The sequence below is a fragment of the Fusarium oxysporum genome, chromosome V, assembly GCF_013085055.1.
Source record: "Fusarium oxysporum Fo47 chromosome V, complete sequence".
Lineage (NCBI taxonomy): Eukaryota > Fungi > Ascomycota > Sordariomycetes > Hypocreales > Nectriaceae > Fusarium > Fusarium oxysporum.
This window is the reverse complement of record NC_072844.1, coordinates 1,355,090-1,377,192: the sequence shown is the minus strand read 5'-3', so window position 1 is coordinate 1,377,192 and position 22,103 is coordinate 1,355,090. Positions and strand designations below refer to the sequence as shown.

At 50.5% G+C, this 22,103-nt stretch overlaps 7 protein-coding genes across 7 annotated transcripts; 3 read left to right on the top strand and 4 right to left on the bottom strand.

The window, feature by feature from the left end:
• Positions 1–288: 288 nt before the first annotated feature.
• FOBCDRAFT_201462 (phosphatase 2C-domain-containing protein) lies at positions 289–1,948 on the bottom strand (the record flags this gene model as incomplete). Its single annotated transcript, XM_031183694.3, has 6 exons — positions 289–686; positions 754–1,014; positions 1,067–1,273; positions 1,326–1,410; positions 1,516–1,589; positions 1,702–1,948. The coding sequence occupies 6 exons, from the start codon at positions 1,946–1,948 to the stop codon at positions 289–291; spliced, it is 1,272 nt and encodes a 423-aa protein (XP_031039336.3).
• A 2,446-nt stretch (positions 1,949–4,394) lies between these two features.
• FOBCDRAFT_222926 (uncharacterized protein) lies at positions 4,395–6,571 on the bottom strand. Its single transcript, XM_031183693.3, has one exon. It carries the CDS (start codon positions 6,392–6,394, stop codon positions 4,523–4,525), a length of 1,872 nt encoding a protein of 623 aa, XP_031039335.3. The 5' UTR covers positions 6,395–6,571; the 3' UTR covers positions 4,395–4,522.
• A 2,167-nt stretch (positions 6,572–8,738) lies between these two features.
• On the top strand, positions 8,739–9,849 carry FOBCDRAFT_292993 (putative methyltransferase-domain-containing protein; the record flags this gene model as incomplete). The annotated part of the gene is made up of 3 exons (XM_031183692.3): positions 8,739–8,980; positions 9,119–9,286; positions 9,392–9,849. The coding sequence occupies 3 exons, from the start codon at positions 8,739–8,741 to the stop codon at positions 9,735–9,737; spliced, it is 756 nt and encodes a 251-aa protein (XP_031039334.2). The 3' UTR covers positions 9,738–9,849.
• A 1,932-nt stretch (positions 9,850–11,781) lies between these two features.
• FOBCDRAFT_34172 (RlpA-like double-psi beta-barrel-protein domain-containing protein-containing protein) lies at positions 11,782–13,394 on the top strand. The gene has a single exon (XM_031183689.3). It carries the CDS (start codon positions 12,194–12,196, stop codon positions 13,070–13,072), a length of 879 nt encoding a protein of 292 aa, XP_031039331.1. The 5' UTR covers positions 11,782–12,193; the 3' UTR covers positions 13,073–13,394.
• Positions 13,395–14,217: 823 nt separating this feature from the next.
• Positions 14,218–16,623, bottom strand: FOBCDRAFT_292991 (uncharacterized protein; the record flags this gene model as incomplete). Its single annotated transcript, XM_031183688.3, has 2 exons — positions 14,218–16,200; positions 16,255–16,623. The coding sequence occupies 2 exons, from the start codon at positions 16,621–16,623 to the stop codon at positions 14,227–14,229; spliced, it is 2,343 nt and encodes a 780-aa protein (XP_031039330.2). The 3' UTR covers positions 14,218–14,226.
• Positions 16,624–17,145: 522 nt separating this feature from the next.
• Positions 17,146–19,252, bottom strand: FOBCDRAFT_250327 (uncharacterized protein). The gene is made up of 2 exons (XM_031183687.3): positions 18,002–19,252; positions 17,146–17,949 (listed from the first exon to the last, which is right to left on the bottom strand). Exons 1-2 carry the CDS (start codon positions 18,959–18,961, stop codon positions 17,449–17,451), a joined length of 1,461 nt encoding a protein of 486 aa, XP_031039329.2. The 5' UTR covers positions 18,962–19,252; the 3' UTR covers positions 17,146–17,448.
• Positions 19,253–20,124: 872 nt separating this feature from the next.
• On the top strand, positions 20,125–22,102 carry FOBCDRAFT_34152 (uncharacterized protein). The gene has a single exon (XM_054704564.2). The coding sequence runs from the start codon at positions 20,227–20,229 to the stop codon at positions 21,955–21,957; it is 1,731 nt and encodes a 576-aa protein (XP_054560539.1). The 5' UTR covers positions 20,125–20,226; the 3' UTR covers positions 21,958–22,102.
• The last annotated feature ends 1 nt before the right edge of the window (position 22,103 follows it).

Sequence of the window (22,103 nt, the reverse complement as noted above, 5' to 3'; positions counted from 1 at the left end):
AGCCCAGAACATGATATCCTTCCCGAGTCTCGCTCTTCTCGTGATGCGCCTCGGCAAGTCGATGAAGAGCACACGATCCAGATCCAGGTTTGACACCAATACACCGACAAGTTGAGATGCAAGACTTAACATGAGAATATCACAACCTCCTCTCGTGACCACCATCTACCACTTGCCCTTTAAACTTCCCAGAAAGTTGGGATCCGAGAAACATAACCGGAGGTGCAAGGGAGGAGCGACACCTAGGTTGAATTCAAACCCGTTGCCCCCGTAATTTCAGACAACAACCTATTCTTCCTTCTTGATTTCCTGGACACTGGCCTCCTTCTTCACCTCCTCCGCAGCGTCCTTGTCGGTAGGCTTCGTAACGGTTACATCGGCGGGTTTCGTATCGGCGGAAGCGTTATCGGCGGCGGCGGCGCCAGGGGCGGTTACAGGAGCGGTGTCCTTCTCGGCGGATGACGGGTTTTTGGTGACCTGGCTGGCGAGGTCTTTGTCTTCGTCGGCGTTGTCAAACATCTCTGTATCATCTGAATCCGTAAGAACCTCAGTGCCATCGCCGAGGAAAATGATCCGGCCTCGGTACCCACCAACTCCAAAGCTTCGTCCCTTGTTTTCAGGATCCATCTCATAGCCACTGTCGCTATCCTCAAAGTTGTGGTGGACTCCAGGTCCTCGGAATTCGGCTACCAATTTCACGTCAGTCTGTGTCTAGACGTCCAACTTAAATCGCAGAACGGGTATCATCCTTACCGTACTCAGGAGGAGCGCATGGGCCATCTCCGTTGGCGACCCGGCGGGCGATCTCCTCGTACCACTCTTCCTTGGTCTTTCCGTTGAGGAAGCCGATGATGACCATGGTCATGTTGTCGCAGCCAACGCCACCGGTCTCGGAGTTGGAGGCAAGACAGTTGTCCATCATGTTCTCGCAAATCTTGTCGAGCTCTTGCTTGGCAGCGATGCCTCGTCGGACGAACTCAACCACGGCTTGAGAGGATTGGCAATCCCAGATACCTATGCTAGTGAGTACTGTTATTCCCTCATCACTCGAGCCGACGTAGCTTACCATCACAAGCAATGACTAAGAATTCATCCTCGTCTGTAAGATCATGTTGCTCAACATCGGGGTAGGCTGTAACAATTTGGTTCTCGGGGGACAACTCAGCACTCTTCTTGAATTCAAAATCACCAATAGCACGCGAGAGGGCGAGGTTTCCGTTCACTCGGCCGAAGTCGACAAAGCCACCGGCAGCTGTGATTCGGTTCTTCTCGTCTAGTGGGGATGTCAGTATTGTCGCTCGTGTTGCGTGAGTGATGTGACTGACTCTCGAGTTGGGGCTTGTGGTCCTGAGATAAAGGCTTGGCACGACCCTTGATGCCAAGAACACCTCTCGAATCACCAGCGTTGGCCTGAATTTACGGGTCAGCTTCTTATAGAGATGTCGCATGTCCTCCTCCAATGGGATATGAAGGGGAAAGCCATAGTGAGGAAACAAAGGTGAGGGGCGAACTCACAACATAGAGCTTGTTGCCAGCGATCAAGCTGACACAGGCTGTGCAACCGGAAACTTCTTCTTCGTACTTGGGGTCTGATGTTGGCGAAACATGACACGTTAGCAGTTGTTATTCCAGAGGCCAGGCGACGATTTGTCCATTATCGAGCATGGCGGGAAACGGAAAAGACCAAAAGCTGGCGCATACCGTTGAGAATAGCGCGATCGGTCGCGAGGAAACCGTCCTTCAGGCCCTGAGCATAGTCACCAGACTTGAAAGTGTCCTGCTTGAAGATAATGTTGTGAATGTTTTGGCCGGTAAACAGTGCCACCTTGTCACCACCGTGTCCGTCGAAGACACCGAAGAAGGACAGCTTGCTGGAGTGAGACTTGGCTGAGTCGAGGTCGAGTACTGCGGTGTGAGCATCCTCCATACTAATGCGCCAGCCTTGCATGGCAGAAACACCGTAGATGAGGCGCTCATCCTCACCCTTTTCCGAAGTCTATGGGGTAGAAACGAAGCGTTAGCGGGACTTGGTCTGACGACAATGCAGCAGGCGGAAACATCGGGGAAGCGGATATCAGTATGTGAGCATAGACGTGGAAAAATAATGATCGCAAGAGCCAAATTATAAGCCTAAAGCCTCCGGTGGTCGATGCATATTCCCGACAAGGCTGAGGATATAGGCGCGGCTGGTGAAATTGGTATTGCGTGGGCTCCAGCGCCGCCGGTGCTGGGTGAGGGGCTCATGACTGAGCAGGATTGCCCCTCTCGCGCCAGGTCCGAGTACTAAATCCCAATGGCCAAATGCAAAACAAAAAAAAACCAAGCAGAGCCGCGCAGATGATCGAGACGAGCACATAAAATTCAAAGGCACAAGACGCACCTTTTCGACAACGGGCTCCGATAGAGTCTGACCCATGACTATAGATTGTTATGGCCGGTTCGATCGAAAGAAAGCCTAGGCGTTGCTGGGACGAGACAGGACGGCGAGCGGAAGAGAGAGGAGAGAAGAGATGAGGAAGATCGACCGACGAGGGGTTGGCGGGGGGGAGAGGGTCGTTTGAAGAGGGGGGGGGATGACGAGATAAGATCTCGCTCGACAAGAGAATTTTAGTTATTTGGTAAGAACAAGAGGTACGAGTATGAGTAGTATGAGGAGAAGAAACTATAGCAAAAGCAAAAGGCAGAACAGAAGATGAATGGGGTAGACTACGATGCCGGCGCCGGGAGCGTGGTCAAGGGTGGATTCACGCTTTCTGTTGATGCGGAAGAGGGAGATTTCGACGTGCGAGAAATGGATCTGGATGTGTGGATTGTTGAGGTGAGGTGATGTCGGGCGGGTGGTTGCACCTATAGCGGGGGGGCTAGTGCTGTAGCTAGCTGTACGATCGCTAGGCTTCAGTGGTGGCGATCACCAAATTTGGAGCTCTCCAGGTGAGCGGCTGCCTAACAGTAGCACCCTAGGTCGTTACCTTTACCTGGTGGACGTCTTTAGCTGGGCTCGACCTGAGGCGCGGGCTTTGAAAATCAAATGAGGCGGGGTGTCGCAGGTATTGGATGAATATGGATTTATGCATTTTCTCGGGGGAACTGTCAAGTGCAGTATCCATCCACGGATACGTATTGCTGAATCTTGTGCTCCTTGAGGCATAATACCTTAGGGGACCTTGGGCACAGCTTGATATCAACCAGCATGTGCCAATCAAGGTGTTTTCAACCATGATATCTCGCTCCTCCATCCCATCTGAAAGAGCTCAACTACTTTGGTCTTAGCACCATTCTAGTCCAAGGCAGGGGCGAATACACTGAACTGTTCCTGTCCCTACATCATCAATCTGCTCTTCTGCTAACCCCTGTTCCAACAGGAATGGGACCGCCACTGACAGCCACGCTTTGTATGAAATAACTCGAGGTGATACAATGACCTCGCGTCAGTGGCTATGATGTACGCATCCATACAAACTATCACCCCATTGATACACTAAATTAAGCTGAGCCTTTTTAAAACCACCCACTGCATGAAAATTAGTCGAGGGGGAAAAAACTGTGCATAAGTACGTCGTGTCGAGTAAGAGTTCCGTCAGCCGCTGGCGCCTAAACAGTCCCCTCTCGTTCGCTTTTTTTTTTTTTCACTGTCACGCGTAAAAAATTTCCATGTCGTCCTCGCCACTTCTAGCCGCGTGTGTTATTCATCTGTGCTACCCTGCATGCTTTGAGTGGCTGTTGAGAATTACCTGTTCAGAACCTGATTTGATCGGATGCGACACATAAGCCTCAGATCAGGTCGCGTGCCCTTCTCTTGATGACGGTCCGGTCCGGCTCCAAAATTACAAAACCCAGTTTCTTATCCCCATCCGTGCGTGATTGAGGTATTGATTGACAGTAGGGCTGTGGCTGCGGTTGTGGCTGATCACTTCTTTATTAGAGGATGATGCTATCCCCGAGACTTGAGGTTCAGAGAAATTGGAAACCGAGGAGCCCGTCTTTAAGTGAAGGGTTTATGTTATTTTATACAGGTAACTCTCAACTTTTAAGAAGGGGCAGATCTGGACATCAAGCTGTCAACTCTGATGGTACGCAATACCTGAAAGGCTACTTGTATATAACAGATCTGTATAATAAACAGTTTAACTTACCCTAAAGCGTTGACCATTGAAGACTGTTTTCGCCCATCTGTCCTTACAGTACATAACAACTTGGTGTTGTTTCGTGTGTCGCTTGCCAGTATTAAGGGTAGTAGGAATGTGTTATTAATCTAATGAGATTATGATTGTCGTTTGAGGACTTCTGCTACTAATCTAGACCAAACATATTTTCGTAAACCCCATCTATAGAGAGAAGAACCCCTGAATTATCCTCTCCCAAGGAACACACCAAGGGAGAAAAAGAAAAAAAGAAAAAGAAAAGAAAAGAAAAGAAAAGAAAAGAAAGCATCAATATACTAAAACAAATACAAAGCGCCAGGGTATCTCATGCTCCAACATATACATCATCAATACAGGACTTCAACTCACTGTCCTTCAACTCAGAGAAAGGCATAGCTGCCACCTTCTGACTTGCCCGAGTCTTCTCTTCTCCAGTTCACCGATGAGTTTCCTGCTGGCTTCGAGTTTCTGCTGCCAGGAACACTGAGCGGATCGACACTCAAGCGAGACAACTTGCTCATCGAATGCCCCAAGCCTTGCCGTAAAGACGCCAAGGATCCCCTGATGCTGTTCTGAGCATCTCCCCATTGGCTTGGGGATATCAGTTCCGAGCTTGCCCGCTCTCCAGGCTGTGCTCCATCACGGCTGGAACTCATCGCCGTGCTTGGTCGAAGTGGATGGAAAGGCGACTCATCCACAAGCTGGTGATATGACGCGCCTGTTCCATCGCGCTGGGATTCGTACACTCGCCAGTTCTCCCCGGAACCAAATGAAAGATCACTGAAAAGTCCTCTCGGTGCCTCCAAATCATACCATGGCCTGCTACTGGGGCCACCATCCTCTCCAAGCAGTTCCTGGGTGGACAGACGTACTAGCTCCGGTCGTCTCAATGCTGGCAGGCTCTGAGTTGCTCCTATTGATGGGCCCTCACCATCACCCACTGAGGCGTGAGAACCGAGCTGAGCATCTGGCGCTCGTGTTGGAACCCTGGTCAAGAGCCTTGGACTGGAAAGATGCGAGGAAGCGAAGGCTAATGAGCTTTCATTGCCGCTTGTGTAGTAGTCAGAGCCCTGTTGGAATAATGCTCTTTGAGATTGGATACTGGGGAGACCATTGAGCGAGGAGTCAGCTGCGTCGTTGCCCCCCATGAAAGACCTTCGTCTTGCATCTGATAAAAACACCGGTGGTGGTATCAGTTGACTAGTTGACTGTGATAATGTTGAGTTCGATCGTTGGCTCCTCAAAGAGTCACGACTTGGCCGCCCTGCAGTTGCAGTTCCAACTGTGACCCAGGATCTTCTTTCGTCCTCACTGTTGGGTGTACCGAGGGACCGAGATACACTGGTGTTGGAATCCTCAGCGACGAATCTCGGAGGAACAAGAGGTGTCGCCATGAACCCCAATGTTGGAGATGCCATGACTAGCGTTTCCGAATCCATCTCAGAATGGGGCGTCCTTATCGGGCGGCGTTGTTGTTTGCCTGCAGCTGCTATGATCTCGACCTTGTCGGCCTCTCGCATTGCCGTCGAGCCCCCGTTGACACGAAGGCTCTCGAGCACAGGTCCGGAGATCTTATGGCGAAACTTGGACGAGAGGTATGTTTGTCGTTTGCGGCGGCGGCGAAGGAGACAGCAAACGAGCAGCGTCGAAAGAAAGATGACAACCAGAAGAGGCAGAAGAATCGCGAGGAGGAGGGTACCAGTTGTCAGACTCCCATCTGAATCAGACAACTGTACATCAGGCTCTGAAGAGGTTCCGGTGGGCGCGACAGAAGTAGACGTGCCCGTAGATGTTGATGAAGTGCGAGACTGAGTTGTCGACGAGGATGTGGACTCAAACGGTATCACGCTCAAATTTAGAACCTCGGTCTCTGTGTCGTCTAAAGTCTTTGACGAAGCTGTCACAGAAATATTTAGATCTCCCGAAGCCGATACAGGGATCTTCCCGGTGATGTTAAAGTCATCAAGCTTTAGCCAATCCTTCTTCGGTTTGGTTGAAATCTGAAGGTCAATGTCATCAGGGTCCCAGAAATAGGGCCGCAAATCAAGATCGACATCTTTTCCAGCCTCGACCTGGATACCGTCAAAAGTTGAGCGAAATAGAGCAGTGAAGACATTGACAGTGGCGTATATGTTGAGTGTATCTTGGTATGAGTCGCGGAGTGTGATGGTGAAGTTGGTTGAATGATCGCCTTTCCCTGGTGTTCCCTCGATATCCCATGTTTTCTTGTCCAGGGACAGCCAGTCCGGCATACCGGCTGTTGAAATATCAATCTCGTCGATCTTCACAGGTTTGTTGTCAAGCTTTATGCTCTCTGCTAGCCCGCTATATTCAAGCTTCTTCCCTCTGGTCGTGTTCAGAGTGATGTTGGGGTTGTCAACACTGAGTTTGTGTCTACCCACAATGACAGAGAAGGCAACTGACACGGCAGAGAAGCCAACAATGTCCGAAGCGACAAGCTCGAAGTCAAAAGTTTGAGGAGGCTGGATAAGTGACTCGAAAGGAGGTGTCTTGCCACTAAATGTCAATGAACCAGCATCGAACCTCATCCAAGCAGGTAAGGGACTGCCATCGCCGGAAGTCGCATAATAGTTGATCATATTGGGCTGGTATTCAAATGTGGCGGCATCAAAAGTGAATCTGAACTCTGTAGAAGGATACGAGATTAGTGATGATGGCGGCGAATAGTCGCCAAAATCTTCCATCTGCTCCAGAAGTGGTGTTTTGAGGGAGGGGCCTTTGTTCCTCGACACGACCAGAGTCGAACTTAGCAACGTCGAGCCAGAATCATCCTTGGCAATGATCTCTATTGTCTGGCCTACCACATCGCCACTGGGAACAGTGTCGTTGGTCGGGATGCCATAAAGACGGCGATCTTTGCTGTCAATGGAAATCCATTTTGGCGCATCCCCAAGTGAGTATGATATTTTGGAGTCTGATCGAAATGTGTAACGAGAGAAGACGTAAGAGAAGGGTTCATCTACCCGGGCTACTGGTGGTAACTGAGAGTTAATCGGGTAGTCAATTGTTGGCTGAGAACTTGTGAGTCCTGAGATGGTAAGGAGGAGAACAGCGAGTATGAAGGAAGTCATCATAGCATGACAATGCACAGTTCAGTGTTGAAATACGAATAGAATAACATGAAACGCCATCCAGGTGAATAGGAACTCGCTGAATAGAGCCGAAAGGATGAAGGAAAGAGAAGTGAGGATCAGGAAGGCCGGAAGACAGACGACCGTACGAAGGCATATCGTGAATGACATGTTGATGGCTGGCAAGCTGGAGACTTGAGCTAGAGGAATACTGAGCCCTTCATTCCTGTATAGCTTCTCCACTGAGCCTCTTTGAACCACGGGAGAAAAATTGGTGGTGATAGTCAATTAAGGGAACCGGTGTTGAATCCATTCGTCCATTTCAAGAGGAGGCAAGATGTCTCAGCTTAACTAGAACTTCCCGTGGGGTGGAGAGACATTGACGTGTGGCGGGTATAACCAAAAGAGCGGTACTCCAGGCTGATACAGCTGTAGTCACATTCCTATGGAAGGCCTGGCAGCCCAGAGAGACTGGTGAGGCATCGTAGCCACTCGGCATGATGATGATGAAAAACTCGACATGGTAATCTTGAAGGTTGACAGGATACTGGCTCCATCGAGCTAGGGAAGGAAGGCTGGAGAGGGAGAGTCAATAATTAGCAATGGTGTTGTTGAAAGAGCATATATTGGCTATGATATCATATAACGTCTCCCTTGATCATTAGACTCAGCATGGCCACTGAATATTGATATTATCACATGGGCCATTCCCTGGGAGTCGTCAACCTGATGTAACATGAATTGACCCTTGAATCTATCAGCTTTCTTAGTAGCAACACTCACTCGAGCGAGACAGCAGTGGATCACCCCCGATTTCTCTTGTTGAAGGGCAACTCGGCGAATTTATTTGTGGAGGAGCCCTTATCCAAACGGAGTATGGGTTTTGGGATAGTTTAGTCGTTATCGCCAGTCCCGCAGAGCCTTTAACGAGCCAATCGCTCAACTGTCTCGATGACTCTTCAAGCAGAGGATGTAGCGCACCCTTGATCGACGGCGACGGCCAACAAAAATAAAAGGGTCTATTTGAGTCTGGATCGCACACGTATGCAAATGGAAAAAGCAGCAGTCTAATCGGCCCAAGTAGAAGAGGCAAAAGAGGAGCAGTCGAGTACCTAGGAAGAGACGCCATAGGTTGATTAGAAGGAAAAAAGTCTGCAGGTGACACAGGGCAGTTGTGCTTTTCACAGATACTCGATAGAAGCCTATCTTATTCTAGGTTAGCAGGTGCAAGAGGGAGTAGCCTACCTGAAGGGGCGGAACAACAAAGTCATAGAAAGTTATTCCTCTTGCTTCATTTGAATAGAACAGAACCATCTTCCTCGATTTATCTGCAGGGCAGTGCCTCTCAAGCTCCACTGCATCGATATCCCTTCGACTTTCAACACTATCCCTTGAGGGCTACTAGTCGTGATAGATCCGACTACTCCGTGCAGTCTATTTTTTGACCCTCTGGAAAAGTCAAGGGACTCAAATCGAGGGACAGAGCAGCGACAACTCTTTCGCAATGAGCAGTCCACCGTCGTCCCCTTTGATGGACCCAGTCACAATCAGCGAGGACATTGCTCCATTGCCGTCCTTCAAGGCCAGTGGTGTTGCGACTGTCGATTTCGATGGCGTTCTCTCCAGTCCTCTCAAGGTGCACGAAGATGTGCGATCTGGTTGTGGTGGGCAAACGTGGCCCGCGGGAATGCTTCTCGGCAAGCATATGTTGCGTTACCACAAAGACCGGCTTGCTGACGCTCGGATGTGAGTTTCGCGCTCTTTCTTCAACTTCGACACTGCTATCGCATGCATGTGACTTGGACCGGGTCCTTTGTCTTGGTCTGCATAGACAGTGTGAGTGTAATCAAAGACGGAGTAGACTTGCTGACTCGTTGGTCATAGATTGGAACTTGGAGCTGGCGGCGGTCTCATCGGTCTTGCCGTCGCCTTAGAATGTCAGCTTCAAAATCAGTTGTTAGTGACGGACCAGCTGGAGATGTATGAGCTGATGAAGCACAACATCGAGCTAAACAACCTACAAGACAAAGCCAAGGCGATGGTGCTCAACTGGTACGTGAATTCGAATGTATTGTCATGTGTAACATCCTCCTCTGCCTTACCAATCCCCTGGTCAGATGAGTGCGAGCCACCAAGCTGACTGGCCTGTTCATATAGGGGCGAAGACTTGCCAGCTGCCGTGTTGGAGCAAAAGCCAGACGTGATATTGGCTGGCGAATGTGTCTATTTCGAACCTGCTTTCCCTCTCCTGATGTCTACGCTTAAGGCTCTATTAGAGCTTAACCCCGCAGCTGTCGTGTACTTTTGTTTCAAGAAGAGGAGACGCGCGGACATGACCTTTGTCAAAATGGCTAAGAAAGCGTTCAAGGTCGAAGAAATATTCGACGAGGATAGGCCCGTTTTCCAGCGCCAGGGCCTTTTCCTCTTTTCTTTCACCAGCCGCCCAACCACAAGCCAAACGAAAGCTACCAAAAACCAAAGTCAACCTCAACTATCAAAATGATAAAAAAAGGTCAAAGAAACGCTTTGTCTACACAGCATCTTAGTTGGCATGCGCCTGAAAACTGTCCATGCATGTTGAGTCCTGGCCTGGAGACCCGACTGGATCCTTTCATCAGGAAACACAGTGACGCTGACAGGACTGCATAGTAAGTCTGACCAACAGGACTTCAATGTAACATCGCCAAGGGGTTTCTCGAGGGTTCTTGAGTCGATTCAATGATAGTCCGCCTCAAGTATTGCTCCAAGTATGTATCATTATGATGGAGCTATATGGGCCCTCAAACTGTTGACTTTCCCACCGATTCGAGGGTTCGGAATTCGTGTAAGAGAGAATAGAAATGCAGAGTACCCACACCTGCGTTACTGACTATCCTGCGAGCGACATGTGTCTGAGACTTGTCTATCGTCTTTGTTGTAATAAGAGACACTGTACAAGCTGGACCAATGAAGTCTGTGCTTGGCAAAGAAAACCAAGTCGTGGTGTGCTTTGAGAGTTAATCTAGCGCTTGTGGAAAAAGGCTCGCATCTTTCTCAAGAAATTTCAAACACACCGTAAGATTTTCATCACATCGCATCACAGTGAAAGCGCATACATGTTCACACAGACAACGAAGCAAAGGGAATTCTGACTTGAAGCCCGACTCAAGAAGTGTGAACGTCACGCATGCATTGGCGCCAACATTATGCCGAACGACCCAGCAAGAGAAGGCGGCAAAGAAGACTTTTTATTTCCCTCACACCACCGGATTTTCTGATACTTTCTCACGCTTCTAAACTGCTCCTACTGCTGCAAGCCATGTCAGCAAGCCGTTGGGTTGTTCGTGAGTGGATGAAGTGGCACCCAGATTAACGTTGCCCTGGACCTGGGAAGAAATGGGTCTTGTTTCAACTTGGCGTATGGCGTCCTCCACACCTCCCGGATGCACGTTGACTCGTTGAGTGCTTTCAAGCCTCTCAAGCCTCTGCGTTTCGGGCCAGGCACATGGCGCCAGCGAACAGGACAACTCAGAGATCGATTCACTGTGTCTCCCCCTCCACCAACTTTGGTCCTCCATCAGTGTCAGATGTTCCTTGTTTTCTCGCTCCGCAGACCTCCCGCCACCGTCAGGCACATATAGACTGTCATTGGCTGCCTCTTAGCCCTGACAAGATCTAACTCGGAAGCTGACGACAGGGCGGCCCCTTGCAGATTGACCAATCACAACCCCCTGGGTTAGAAAACATGCCTTGAGTCGGGCCACTGGACTGCGTGCGTGCTCTGTAAAGGTGGTGAGGGATCTGAAAAATCAAATTGCTCGGCGACATGACTCTGATGATTCCGTTGACGACCTCTCCAACTGCACTGTACTGAGATGACGCGGCCCGCAATACGTGAGTTGCTGTTCCCCGCACAGCCGTTCTCAGATGAGGCAGCTAGCTGATTGAGGACGGGTTTTGAGGTTCTGAACGAGGAGGCTGGCGATCAACTTTGCATCACAATACGATGAATGCCCCTTGATGGTGCCACGGCACCCCTGAAGGGCGACAGGGTTGATTTTGCTTCTCCTTGTCCTCTCCGCAGGCCTCCTTCTCAGGCTGTGTAGCGCTCTGGCTTTTTTTTACGTAGCTGTTAGGGCAGACCGTTTGCATGGTTCAGGGAAGTGTTTTATGGCTGGCTCCAGCAGATCCCAATGGCCCGGTGAAAACCTCCTGAGGAGCGAAAGAGATGGCAGCTTGCCACGTCCGTGCTGTGGCCCGTTTCGTCTCCACCACCCACCTCGGAACAAGGCCAGGCATGAGAAAGACAGGCTTGGAATTGGGTGGGTGGGCTATGCTTGTGGGTGGATTTCTTTTGGAAAAAACCACGCGTGGCCAGGCCCCCCCAAAGCGGAACTCTCTCTCAGCTCCCACTACCGGGGATGAATCCGGTACGCCGCCGCCTGCGGTTCTTTTGCCTACAGTTGCGGTACCCTTGACTCACAAGTTCCAGTGGGTTGCTTGCGGACATACTGCGTGCAGCGCTGGTTATGGATGGCACACCTCCAGTCTTCGGTACCTGACTAGGAGTAAGGTACTAGTCTAAAGCCAAGTCTTTTAAGAGCTAGCATAATGAGCCGGCGCCGTCTTTTACGGCGAGGCGTAGTATTAAAGGAAGAGTCGGTTCCTCCCCTTGTTTCGTTTCTTCACCTACGATCTCTTCGAGTTCAAACACCACTCATTCCCACCTGAGCACTGAGCAGGACTCTCTCTCTCTCACGCACACATTCCCTCACACGACGATCAACGTCCATTCCTTCAATTCTTTTTTGAATAGATTCATTCCTGTGGAACAGAATCTAAACCATCCTTCCTTTGCCTAGCAATCCATTGCGTTGAGATACCCTTTCGTCTACACACCAGACGTATCACAGCTACAGCCACTCCTTGGTTGAATAACAGAACTCGAACACAACAACAACAAACTATCCATATATCAACATGAAGTCTTTCACTCTTGCTTCTGCCTTCTTCGCCGCTGCGGCCGTCGCCCAGCCCCATGCCAACCCTCACGGAAACCACCACCGCCGTCACCACCAGAACGACAAGCGCGATGTCGTCACCGAGGTTGAGTGGGTGACTGAGATCGAATACGTTACCAAGATGGTCGACGCTACCACCACCGTCTGGGTCCGACCTGAGGCCGAGCCTACTACTGCTCCTCAGCCCGAGACAACTCAGCCCGCTCCCAAGAAGGTTGCTCCCAAGAAGGAGAAGAAGCCTGCTCCTCCTCCCGCCCCTACCACTACTCTGGTCACCAGCGTCTACACTCCTCCCCCTGCTCCTGAGCCCACCACTGAGGCCGAGGCTGCTGCTGAGCCTACCTCTCAATACGTCGCTCCCGTTGAGCCCACAACCCAGGCTCCTGCCCCTAAGCCCACCACTCAGGCCCCCAAGCCTGTTGTCAAGGCCCCCAAGAAGGAGCCTGAGCCCGAGACTGAGGTCGCTCCCGTTCAGCAGGAGAAGGCCGCCAAGCCTGCCTCTGGCGGTAGCTCCTCTGGCGGTTCTGACACCAAGCACGGCGAGTTCACCTACTACGACATTGGTCAAGGTGCTTGCGGTGAGGACGACACTGGCAAGGATGACTCTATCAACATTGTCGCTCTCTCCCACCTCCTGATGGGCGAGCTTTCTAACAGCAACCCCATGTGCGGCAAGACCATCACCATCAAGGCCAACGGCAAGACCTGCCAGGCTACTGTCGCCGATAAGTGTATGGGTTGCGCTATCAACGACATCGATGTCAGCCGAAAGGTCTACGAGGAGATCTGGGGCAGCCTCGACTCTGGCCGCACCGAGGTCGAGTGGTGGTTCAACTAAGCGCCACGACAAACACGTTCTCTTGAATCATGAAAACAATACGAAGGATACCCTTTTCTTACGACTTGTACTTTTCATGAAGCGGGAATCTCTTCGCCCCCGAAGGCGCTGGGGCGTAAGACATAAAAAAGGCACTTGGGTACCACTTGGACCTAGACCTGGAGATTCTGGATTGGGGTGTTTTTGGTTTCTTAGGCGAATCAGCTCCGGTTGACAGTCGTTGACTTCTATGTACATAAACTTTGGATACGCCGTTCGGATAGACAAACAATACAGCACCCTCAATCAGGGACTGTAATTTTGATTACATTACGTTATGTGATTTCCCCTCAATTGTTGTGACATGTCGCCTAGCATTGTTTATTTTGAATCTAATCTTAAGGCAGATGAAGCGAGCGGGTTTTAATTTGGGGATCCTAGTCTTTTGGTCGCTACTCCATGCCTCCGATGACCTCGTACTCAACCAACCCATGTCTTTAACAGGGTCTAGTAGCGAGCAACTCTAATGAATTCTCGTTTAAGCTGAAACTTGGACATTTAATGATCAACCAACAGAAATGGGGAGCTTGACTCTGCTAATGAATATCGCTCGGGTTCATAATGACGAACTGCTGCACTAAAACAAATTCCTTGTCGGTGGTCGATGCCATAGCACGGTTAGTCAATAAACAGCTGGTATCCAGGGGTGAGTGAGGGTACTCTTGCTTGAAGCAGTCTAACGAAACCACTCCCTTCAGCTAGGATTTTACTGATGGACCCTCAGTGAGAATTCACGTAATCAAGGGCCGGAAAGCAGGTAGCGTCGCACGAAAGGATTTCGATCCCTTTTGAAAAGGAGAAAGGAAGGGGAGAAATAGACACGGTTGGCTAGTTAATGATTCTACACCTTACAGAGGCGTTTTGAATACGAGCTATCGATACGGATATAAATATAGGCATTGTTAGACTCTCTCGACTCCCGTCCCAGCCGCGCGTATTGCGTATGCGTAGCATGCATATATGCATGGATACAGTACGTCTATCGTACTGTATTTATCATTTGCGTGTTCTCATCCTCATCCAAGAAGGGGGCTTGATACATGGAGCACGGCCTCCAATGGCAACTCCAAGTCGTAAGTCATGAATTTAGTGGAATGCAGTGTATTCTGAAGCCTTCATAGCAGGTTCAACAGTTCCTCCACGTAGCGGCGTGTATCGACGCCGATGCCTTGAGCGAGCTTACCTGCACCCTCCGCGGAATCTGTACGGAAGCCGACGTGATCGCTTGCGCGGCGGATGAGGAAGATTTCCTTGGCAACATCCGGGTGTCGGGGATCGGGTCCAGAATATTTCCTCTCTCCTTCATCTTGAGAGGTGTTTTGGTCTGTATTTGGGCCAGCTCCGCCTTCGTGAATTGTAGAGAGATTCCCCGTGGCGGCATCTTCTTGACGGTCGAGCAGACGTGTCCAGACGATCCACCATCCACGGCTGGACTTTTCGGTACGCTCAAGAGCAGTTGAACGGGACCGAGTACCAATGTAGAGATTGACCAGGTGAAGGTGAGTGTTGAGAGCATCAGGACGGGACCACGGTTCCGTATCATCGTAAACTTCTGGTATGTTTGGTATTGATGAATGAACCGTCAATGAGACGGGATCCCAGACGAGATCATATATGTTGTTTCCAGAGTGGTTACTACCAGAACCTGCATCGGTTCCAGGTCGCTCCGGACGATAGCTTGTTGAGAGGAGTAGAGGTTTACGTAGAGGAGCGAGTTGATGATGAAGGGAGCGATAGAGCGAATCCATGGCAAGGGAGTCGGTTCGTAGGTTGAACAGAAAGGTGAACATGAATGGTCGGTTAACGTAGACAACAACGCGCAGTTTCTTTGCCTTGTTGAGATCGTGGGAGTCGTAGCCAGGTATCATATTCCCTACCACCTGCGACTGCGTGAGAGCACTGGCTGGATGCTCAAAGTCACGCACAGTTATGGCCTCTGGTCTATCCAGAGCCTCGCTCTCTAGCTCAATGTTTACAGTTCGCAAGACAGTACGAGAGTTATTTGCCCCGTCGCCAGCATCATCGGAACTTGCACTGTCGGTTCCGCTATAATCTTCATTGATCTCCCCCTTTAAACCAATCAGGTAGTGGCCAGCAGCTTCATACGAAGGCGTGCGTTCTGCGAGGCTGGGCCGTGCCAGCTTGGTTGTGTCTTGAGCAGGTTCAGGATCCTGCTGTGGACTGTCGGGCTGTTTGGTAGGAGAATCGCCACTACTAGTGCCGCCAGGCAAAGACCAGTATGTGCCATAACCCAGCTTGAGATAGCTAACCATCTTTTCCAGTTTGCCATCTTCAGTCACTTGGATTTGGGGCTGGTCTTTGTCGGAACTCTCCCCAGCCTGTTCCCCTGTTGAGGATTTCGTGAGTTCACTCGCTGGTGCCCGTGTTTGATCTTGGGCCGCTTTCTGGCGATCTGCTGCCCTTCGCCTTTTTGCGCGCCGAACCGATGTTGGGCTCTCTATGATACCATAAGCGTGGTTGCCCCAGGTGTATAGATCCTCCATCCAGTGAGTAACGTCTCTCACTGATTTTCTGGACAGAGCGCCGGTGCCCAAAAAGATGGCACCGTCATCAGGACCAGGTTCTCTTCCTGTTCCTAACCATTGCTCAGGGTCGCCGTAGGGGTCGCTTGGAGGAGGCGATTCGGGGTTGTAGTCGCCGAATTTGGAAACAACAAGATCAACGAGCCCTTCTATTCTCCCGACCAGTCCTTCCAATACGGCTCGCTCGCCGCTACCGCGTTCTTCCTCGCCGACGCCTACGCCTAGCTCACCAGAGGCCGCGATGGGGATGCCCCCAAAAATGTCACGAGCTGGGTTCCCATGCATCATGACATTCCAGGTCGAAAGGTAGAGATCCCAGTATCGACTCAATATAGTGATGAACTTAGTTCTCTTGTTACGCACGAAGAGCGCGCTCAACGAGGAGTCGTGATGCATAAGGAAGATGCTATGGGCTCGTAGCAGATCGCGCAACAACAGGCTCGCGGGTTTCATCTCGCGACTAGAGTATTCATATCGTTCTTCGGCGGCCTCGCTCTTCTTAGTAGCGAGTCGAGGAGGGAGAGGTAGTTTGGTGAGGTCGATGCTCTAGTATCATCGGTGAGTATGGAGTTGAAGACAACAAATTCATGGTATTCTTACTGCTAGAATCCACCAGCCAGGTTCGAGCTCATGGAGTATGACTCTTGACTTCTCGGTGTCGATGGTGTCTACTGTTGAACCACTCGCAAAACCGCGGCTGAAGCTAGCCATGCCCTGCGCAAGGCCAATCTGTCGCAAACGCTCGTTTCGCTCTTCTGGAGAGATATTCTGGGTTGGTTGGCCACGAGCGCGCCTGCGCTTGTTATGCGCGGCTTGTGTTGTAACAGAGGCATAGTAGACGATCTGATCCTCAATGGTTTCGTCGGTATTGCCAAGCGTGGGGTTGAAGATGGCGAGGAACCCGAGCTGCGCAGGCACGGCGGTCCCCGGTGCTGGGTTAGCAGTACCTGAAGCTGAACGCGAGGCCATTATTGCGATGCACCGTGTCCTGTCGTCTTGCGAAGGCCTCGGAAATCGTGCTGCTTTGTTTTGATTTTTGTGCTGGAGCTGATGTGACTAGTCCGTCACTCTCAATCAATTCTGACGTAGATCGGCGATCGTAGCAGCACAAGCCTCCAATGAAGCTTGCAAAACCGTCAAGGCGCCTCAAAATAACGTGCGCAGATAAACATAAACGGTCGAAAATAAGAAAATGAGCGCAAGAAAGAAAGAAAAGGGAATGAGGGGAAGAAGGGATCAGGCTAGATGTTGGTTCTTTCGCGTGTACTGTACCATACTTCTGTCTGTCTGTCTGTTTGTTAGAGGCCAGGCCTCGATCATGCGGGCGGATATGTTTGTGGTCGGAGGTTATACCCCGACTTCAACACGATTGGGCACATTAAAATGGCCAATTGAGCTGTTACGTCCGTCATGTGGGACTCGCGGGAGGTAGATGGGATCGAGATTCAAAGGCTGGGCCGAAGAAATGGAAAAGGGAAGGTCTGGACAAGAGAATGCCATTGTATTTGCATGCCCATTTGCATTGTTGATTGTTAAAATGTTGCATGGGTTAGGTCTCGACCGCGGGGCAAAAAAAGATCTCGAACTTTAGATCAACATACCATTTCCTCTCTTCCTTTCATACAGATTGTGCTATTTCAACAATGCCATGATTCGAGAACAATGCTCATGATTGAGACTGTCGCCTCCACCATCATATTCTCTAGCATACAAATCATTGACCAATTCCAAACGTCGCTATCATACAATCCAAGGTAGTAGACACAAGTGGTATCTCAATAATCAGTACTTGGCCTATTCATTCCTTGCACCTATCGATTCATCTTTATCACCTTGTCCGAAGACAGTTTGTCTCCTCTTTGCCATCGCATACGCCTCACTAACACGTTCGCGTTGGTCTTTCAATACTTGCATCGGTGACCGGGTTTGATCTTGAGCTTTCATACTCTCAGTTCTGGGAAAGCCCCATCTTCTCCGTTCTCTTCTTTGGCTCCGATCAAAGCTGGAGAACTCAGCCCACATAAAATAGAGTATAAACGTGATGAGGGTAAGTGGTATGGTGACGGCCCAGTATAATCGAAACTGCGGTGTGGTTTTGATCCCGATATCTCCTCCATCAGCTTGTGCACTGTCCCAATCGAAGAGATCGGTCGAGAAGAGAGCCGAAATGAAACTGCCTGGTAAAAAGAACATTGTCACAAACGCCAGTGTCTTCATGGATGCAGCGTCGCGAAGAGTAGATATAGAGATGATATAGTTGGAAAGGCTGTAGTTCTCTGATATGAGATTATTCAACTGGCAAAACGTCAGTATCCTTGTGACGCATCTCTCTTTAGGGCCGACATACCACATCAATTTGGATTTGCACTCTCTTCAAGGTATACTCCCTGTCCATGGCCTGCATCATCAACCGTTTCTGGAGAACGCCGACATGGTTCTTCATCAGCTCGTCTGCTTCGGGGTTCGAGCTTTGGCCAAGGCTCAGTCGTTGCTGGACAAACTCGAGAAGCTTCTGTAACGTCTTATCCTTCCTTTCTGTACTCGCTAGGCGGACTGCGAATCCGCTCATCTGTGCGCTGAGTGTGCCTAGCTCACCAGCCGCGATATGTTTCCGTTCAGTCTTGAAGTCTGAGTACCCTGTCCGCGCTTCTATCTGCTGGATGCCAGGCTTCATGTTGTTCTGCGTTACCTCAATCTCTCCATGAAACATGAAAGCAAAGAGAAATGCAGGAAACATGGCATGGCTTGCTGTGCTAAGGCTCCATTTGCTTTTGCTCTTGAGAAGCTTCTTCAAATAATGCTGCTCTTTATCGCCAGCCAGAATCATGCCATATGTGACCCCTGGTCGCAAAGAAGGTGGCCTGAAGCGAGTATGTGACCATATAGACGCAAGTTTAGGCGCATAGCAAAAAGTGTAGGCCTGCTGGGTTGCTTCAGACTTGACAATCTCAGGAAAGGCGTTGACGCCCGCGACACAACTCGAGAAATAATTATATGCAAGCTCAAGATCAAACTTCTCTAGAATCTGATTCTTGGAATCTTCGGGAAGCTCAACGCAGTTATCGTCGAGGATGAACTTAGGCCATATCAGGCGCAGAATTAGCGACTCTGGACCTGTCGTTCCTGTTCGCGTCTCCATGGCCAGCCACGAGGCGACCTCAGGTATTGTAGTGACCCCTTCATGGTAGTCGACAATGCCAGTATCATCCCTGCTCCAAAGCTCACTATACTTGAACGAAAGGACGTCGTGCGTTTGGACGATTCGCCGTGAATTGAACTCGGCGATCTTGTGGTATATCTCATCCATGTGTGCGGAGCGTTAGCGTCTCAGAAGGCAGACTGGCGGCTCGGCGCATGAGACGAGAGGCTTATGAGGCTGATTGCGGGTACTATATAGATGAACAGGCGTTTTTCGTGTCGGAATCGTCTGTATATATGGCCTGGAGGGTCGAGAAATGGAGGCTGAAGGCGTCCAGTCTGCTGATACTGGCGAACCGCTGGCGATCTGCCGCTTCAGCTGCTCATTTCACCCGCATCTCATCGCCCAGAGCCTGAGAGGAAATCTGCCCGTTTCGGGGCAGCCAATGGCCCCAGAGCATTGAGACATGGGGGGTTGAGAATCCTTGCTTCTTAAAATGCGCTGGGCGTCAATTAGAAGTTGAATCCATAACGAGGCAAAACAATGCTTTGTTTCTCGACTGCTGTTTATTCCGATCGCTTGTTCATTTTTTATCCACCTTCAGATCTTCAGTTACCTTTTTCACGATTAGGACAATCGAGATTCAACAGGAGTCGAGCCTCTAGAGCTGAAGCTGAAGCTCCGCTTGAATGCGGTATGTCAGCTTGTTAGCTTGTTAGCTCGCACTGCCACTAAGTAGTATTTTCTCTGGTAGTTAGTCGAGGCTTTGATGCCTCCCTTTGTGAAATAGGATCTATCCGACTTGGTATTGTCATCGAGTGAGTATACTCGTCAATTCACTATAAGAGAGTGGTCTGAGAGAGGAGAAGAGGAGACGATAATAACCATCGAGAACAGTTTCTACACGACGTCTTGGCTGAGCCCAAGCTCTACAGCTTCCGCCGCTAGACTAGCCCAAGCTATACCTAGGTAAACTGCGTTAGGTCCCTTATTACTTTACCCCGCAGGTCCCTTCAACGTCCGTCTTGTCCGCTGCAAGCTCAGCCCATCAGATCCAATGCAAAGCATGGCCTGCATCACATGCATCGACAAAAAGAGCCCAGTATTTGGATTGGCATGAAGGAATTAAAGAGTCGAACTTATAATAGATTAGGTGCCGATACTAAGTGCCTCATTATGATCCTCAAGATCTATAATTATCCATAAAGACTCTTGTAAATGGACGTAAACGCGCCTACGTCATCCCCGTCATTATCGCCAGCATCATCTCACTTCATACTGTAAGCTCCCCCCGCCGCTGACCGGGCTTGCATGTTTCATTTTCTCCTCCTACATCATCCCATTCATTCAGTCATTGTGCACATAAACCTACAACCTCAACCAAACACCAATATTGCTCACACCTATCGGCCCTCAGGCCCAAATCCATCATCATGGAATCTTTCTCTCTACTCAAGCGTCGTACCACCGACCTCCTCCACAATGTCCAGCAAAACCTCCCATCTATGCCTATGCCTTCCGTTCCATCCGTTCCCTCGGCAACTCACCAGAAGAAGAGTTCTATGAAAGGAACATGGGAGCGCATTGATGCCCCTGACGTTCCCCGTTCTTCCCATTCTCTCAATATCGTCCACGGAACCGCTTACCTCTTTGGCGGAGAGATCGAGCCCCGAAAGCCTGTCGACAATGATATGCATGTCGTAACTTTGCCTTGGTCCTCGGCTGGGGCCGATTATTTCAAGATCAAGGCATCCCCCGCCAAACCAGATGCCCAGCCGAAGAAGCCTGAGGTTCAGCAACCCGTTCAGCCAAAGGCCCCGGAGCCAGTCAAATCCGACGAGAAGCCAGACGAAGAGGAGATCGAGAAAAAGCTCGACGAAGTTTCTCTTGCGGAGGATGACGAAGAAGAAGAAGAAGATGATGATGAGGAAGAAGACGAATCTTCAGATGAAGAGGTCGAGAGCAAGGCCAAAGGTAAGCAGCCTGCCGGTCCAGAAAAACCGGAATTGGGTGATGTTCCAGCTTCACGAGTTGGCCATGCTACTGCCGTTATCGGATCCCGTATCTTTCTCTTCGGTGGTCGCGGAGGTCCCGACATGCGGCCTCTGAACGAAGGTGGCCGTGTTTGGGTCTTTGACACCCGCTCCAACACATGGACATACCTTGACCCTGCCCCTGTCGTTCCAGGTGGTGCAATTGTGCCCCAACCCGCTCCGCGAAGCTATCACACAGCCACATCGATCGACCGCCCCCGGGACTTTGCTCCTAAGCGGCCCAAGGAACCTGAGACCTGGGGACAGTGGGCACTCGGAGACACGTCTAAGACGGGCATTCCTCAAGCTCCTGTTGTTGGTAATGTTGCTGAAGATGCTGTGGATGAAGAGTCTGATGGCTACGGTACCTTCTTCATTCATGCTGGATGCCTCGCCAGTGGCGAGCGCACCAATGATATTTGGGCCTTCAACGTCCATGACCGTACTTGGACTGAGCTTCCAGCTGCTCCAGGTCCTGCTCGAGGCGGCAGTGCCATCTGTGTGAGCAAAACCCGCCTGTTTCGCTTCGGGGGTTTTGATGGACAAAGCGAACTCGGAGGGCAACTCGACTTTCTCCACCTCGAGGTTGAAACGTTTGACGATAGAGGCACCAAGGGTGAAGTTGCTGTTCGCGCACGTGGTGGTTGGCAAACTATTCTTGAGAGTGACCCGAATACCGACTCAACTGAAATCCACGCCGAACCAGCTCAGATCTGGCCAGAACCCCGAAGTGTCGCATCTTTGGAGGCAATCACTTCAGGGGCTGGATATGAGTATCTTGTCCTGACCATGGGTGAGCGTGACCCAAGCTCAGAAGGCCACGAAGGTGCAGGCAAGTTCTTGAATGATGTCTGGGCCTTCCAAGTTCCACCTCTGGGTATGACGGCCGCCAGCGTTACCGCTGCCATGTGGCAAGCTGTTGGCCGCAAGACAGGTGAGGGCAAGTGGACAAAGCTTGATCTTGAGCCATACGACGATGATAACAGTGATGAGATGCCCGCGGCGAGAGGCTGGCTTGCAAGCGCCCCGATGGGTGAACTTGAGGAGAGCGGCATTTTGATCTGGGGAGGTCTAGGTGAGGACAATGAGCGTCTTGGGGACGGTTGGATCTTGCGTGTGGGCGATTCCTAGGTGAAAATGATGAGGGACTGAACAGGTAGTTGGTTTGGGTGTAGTGTTTCTTTTTGGCGTAACATGTTTTTGGCGATTGTATCAAATGAACGAACGGAACGAAGAAACAAAGTCCTATGCGGACACAATACTTCACACAGCATATC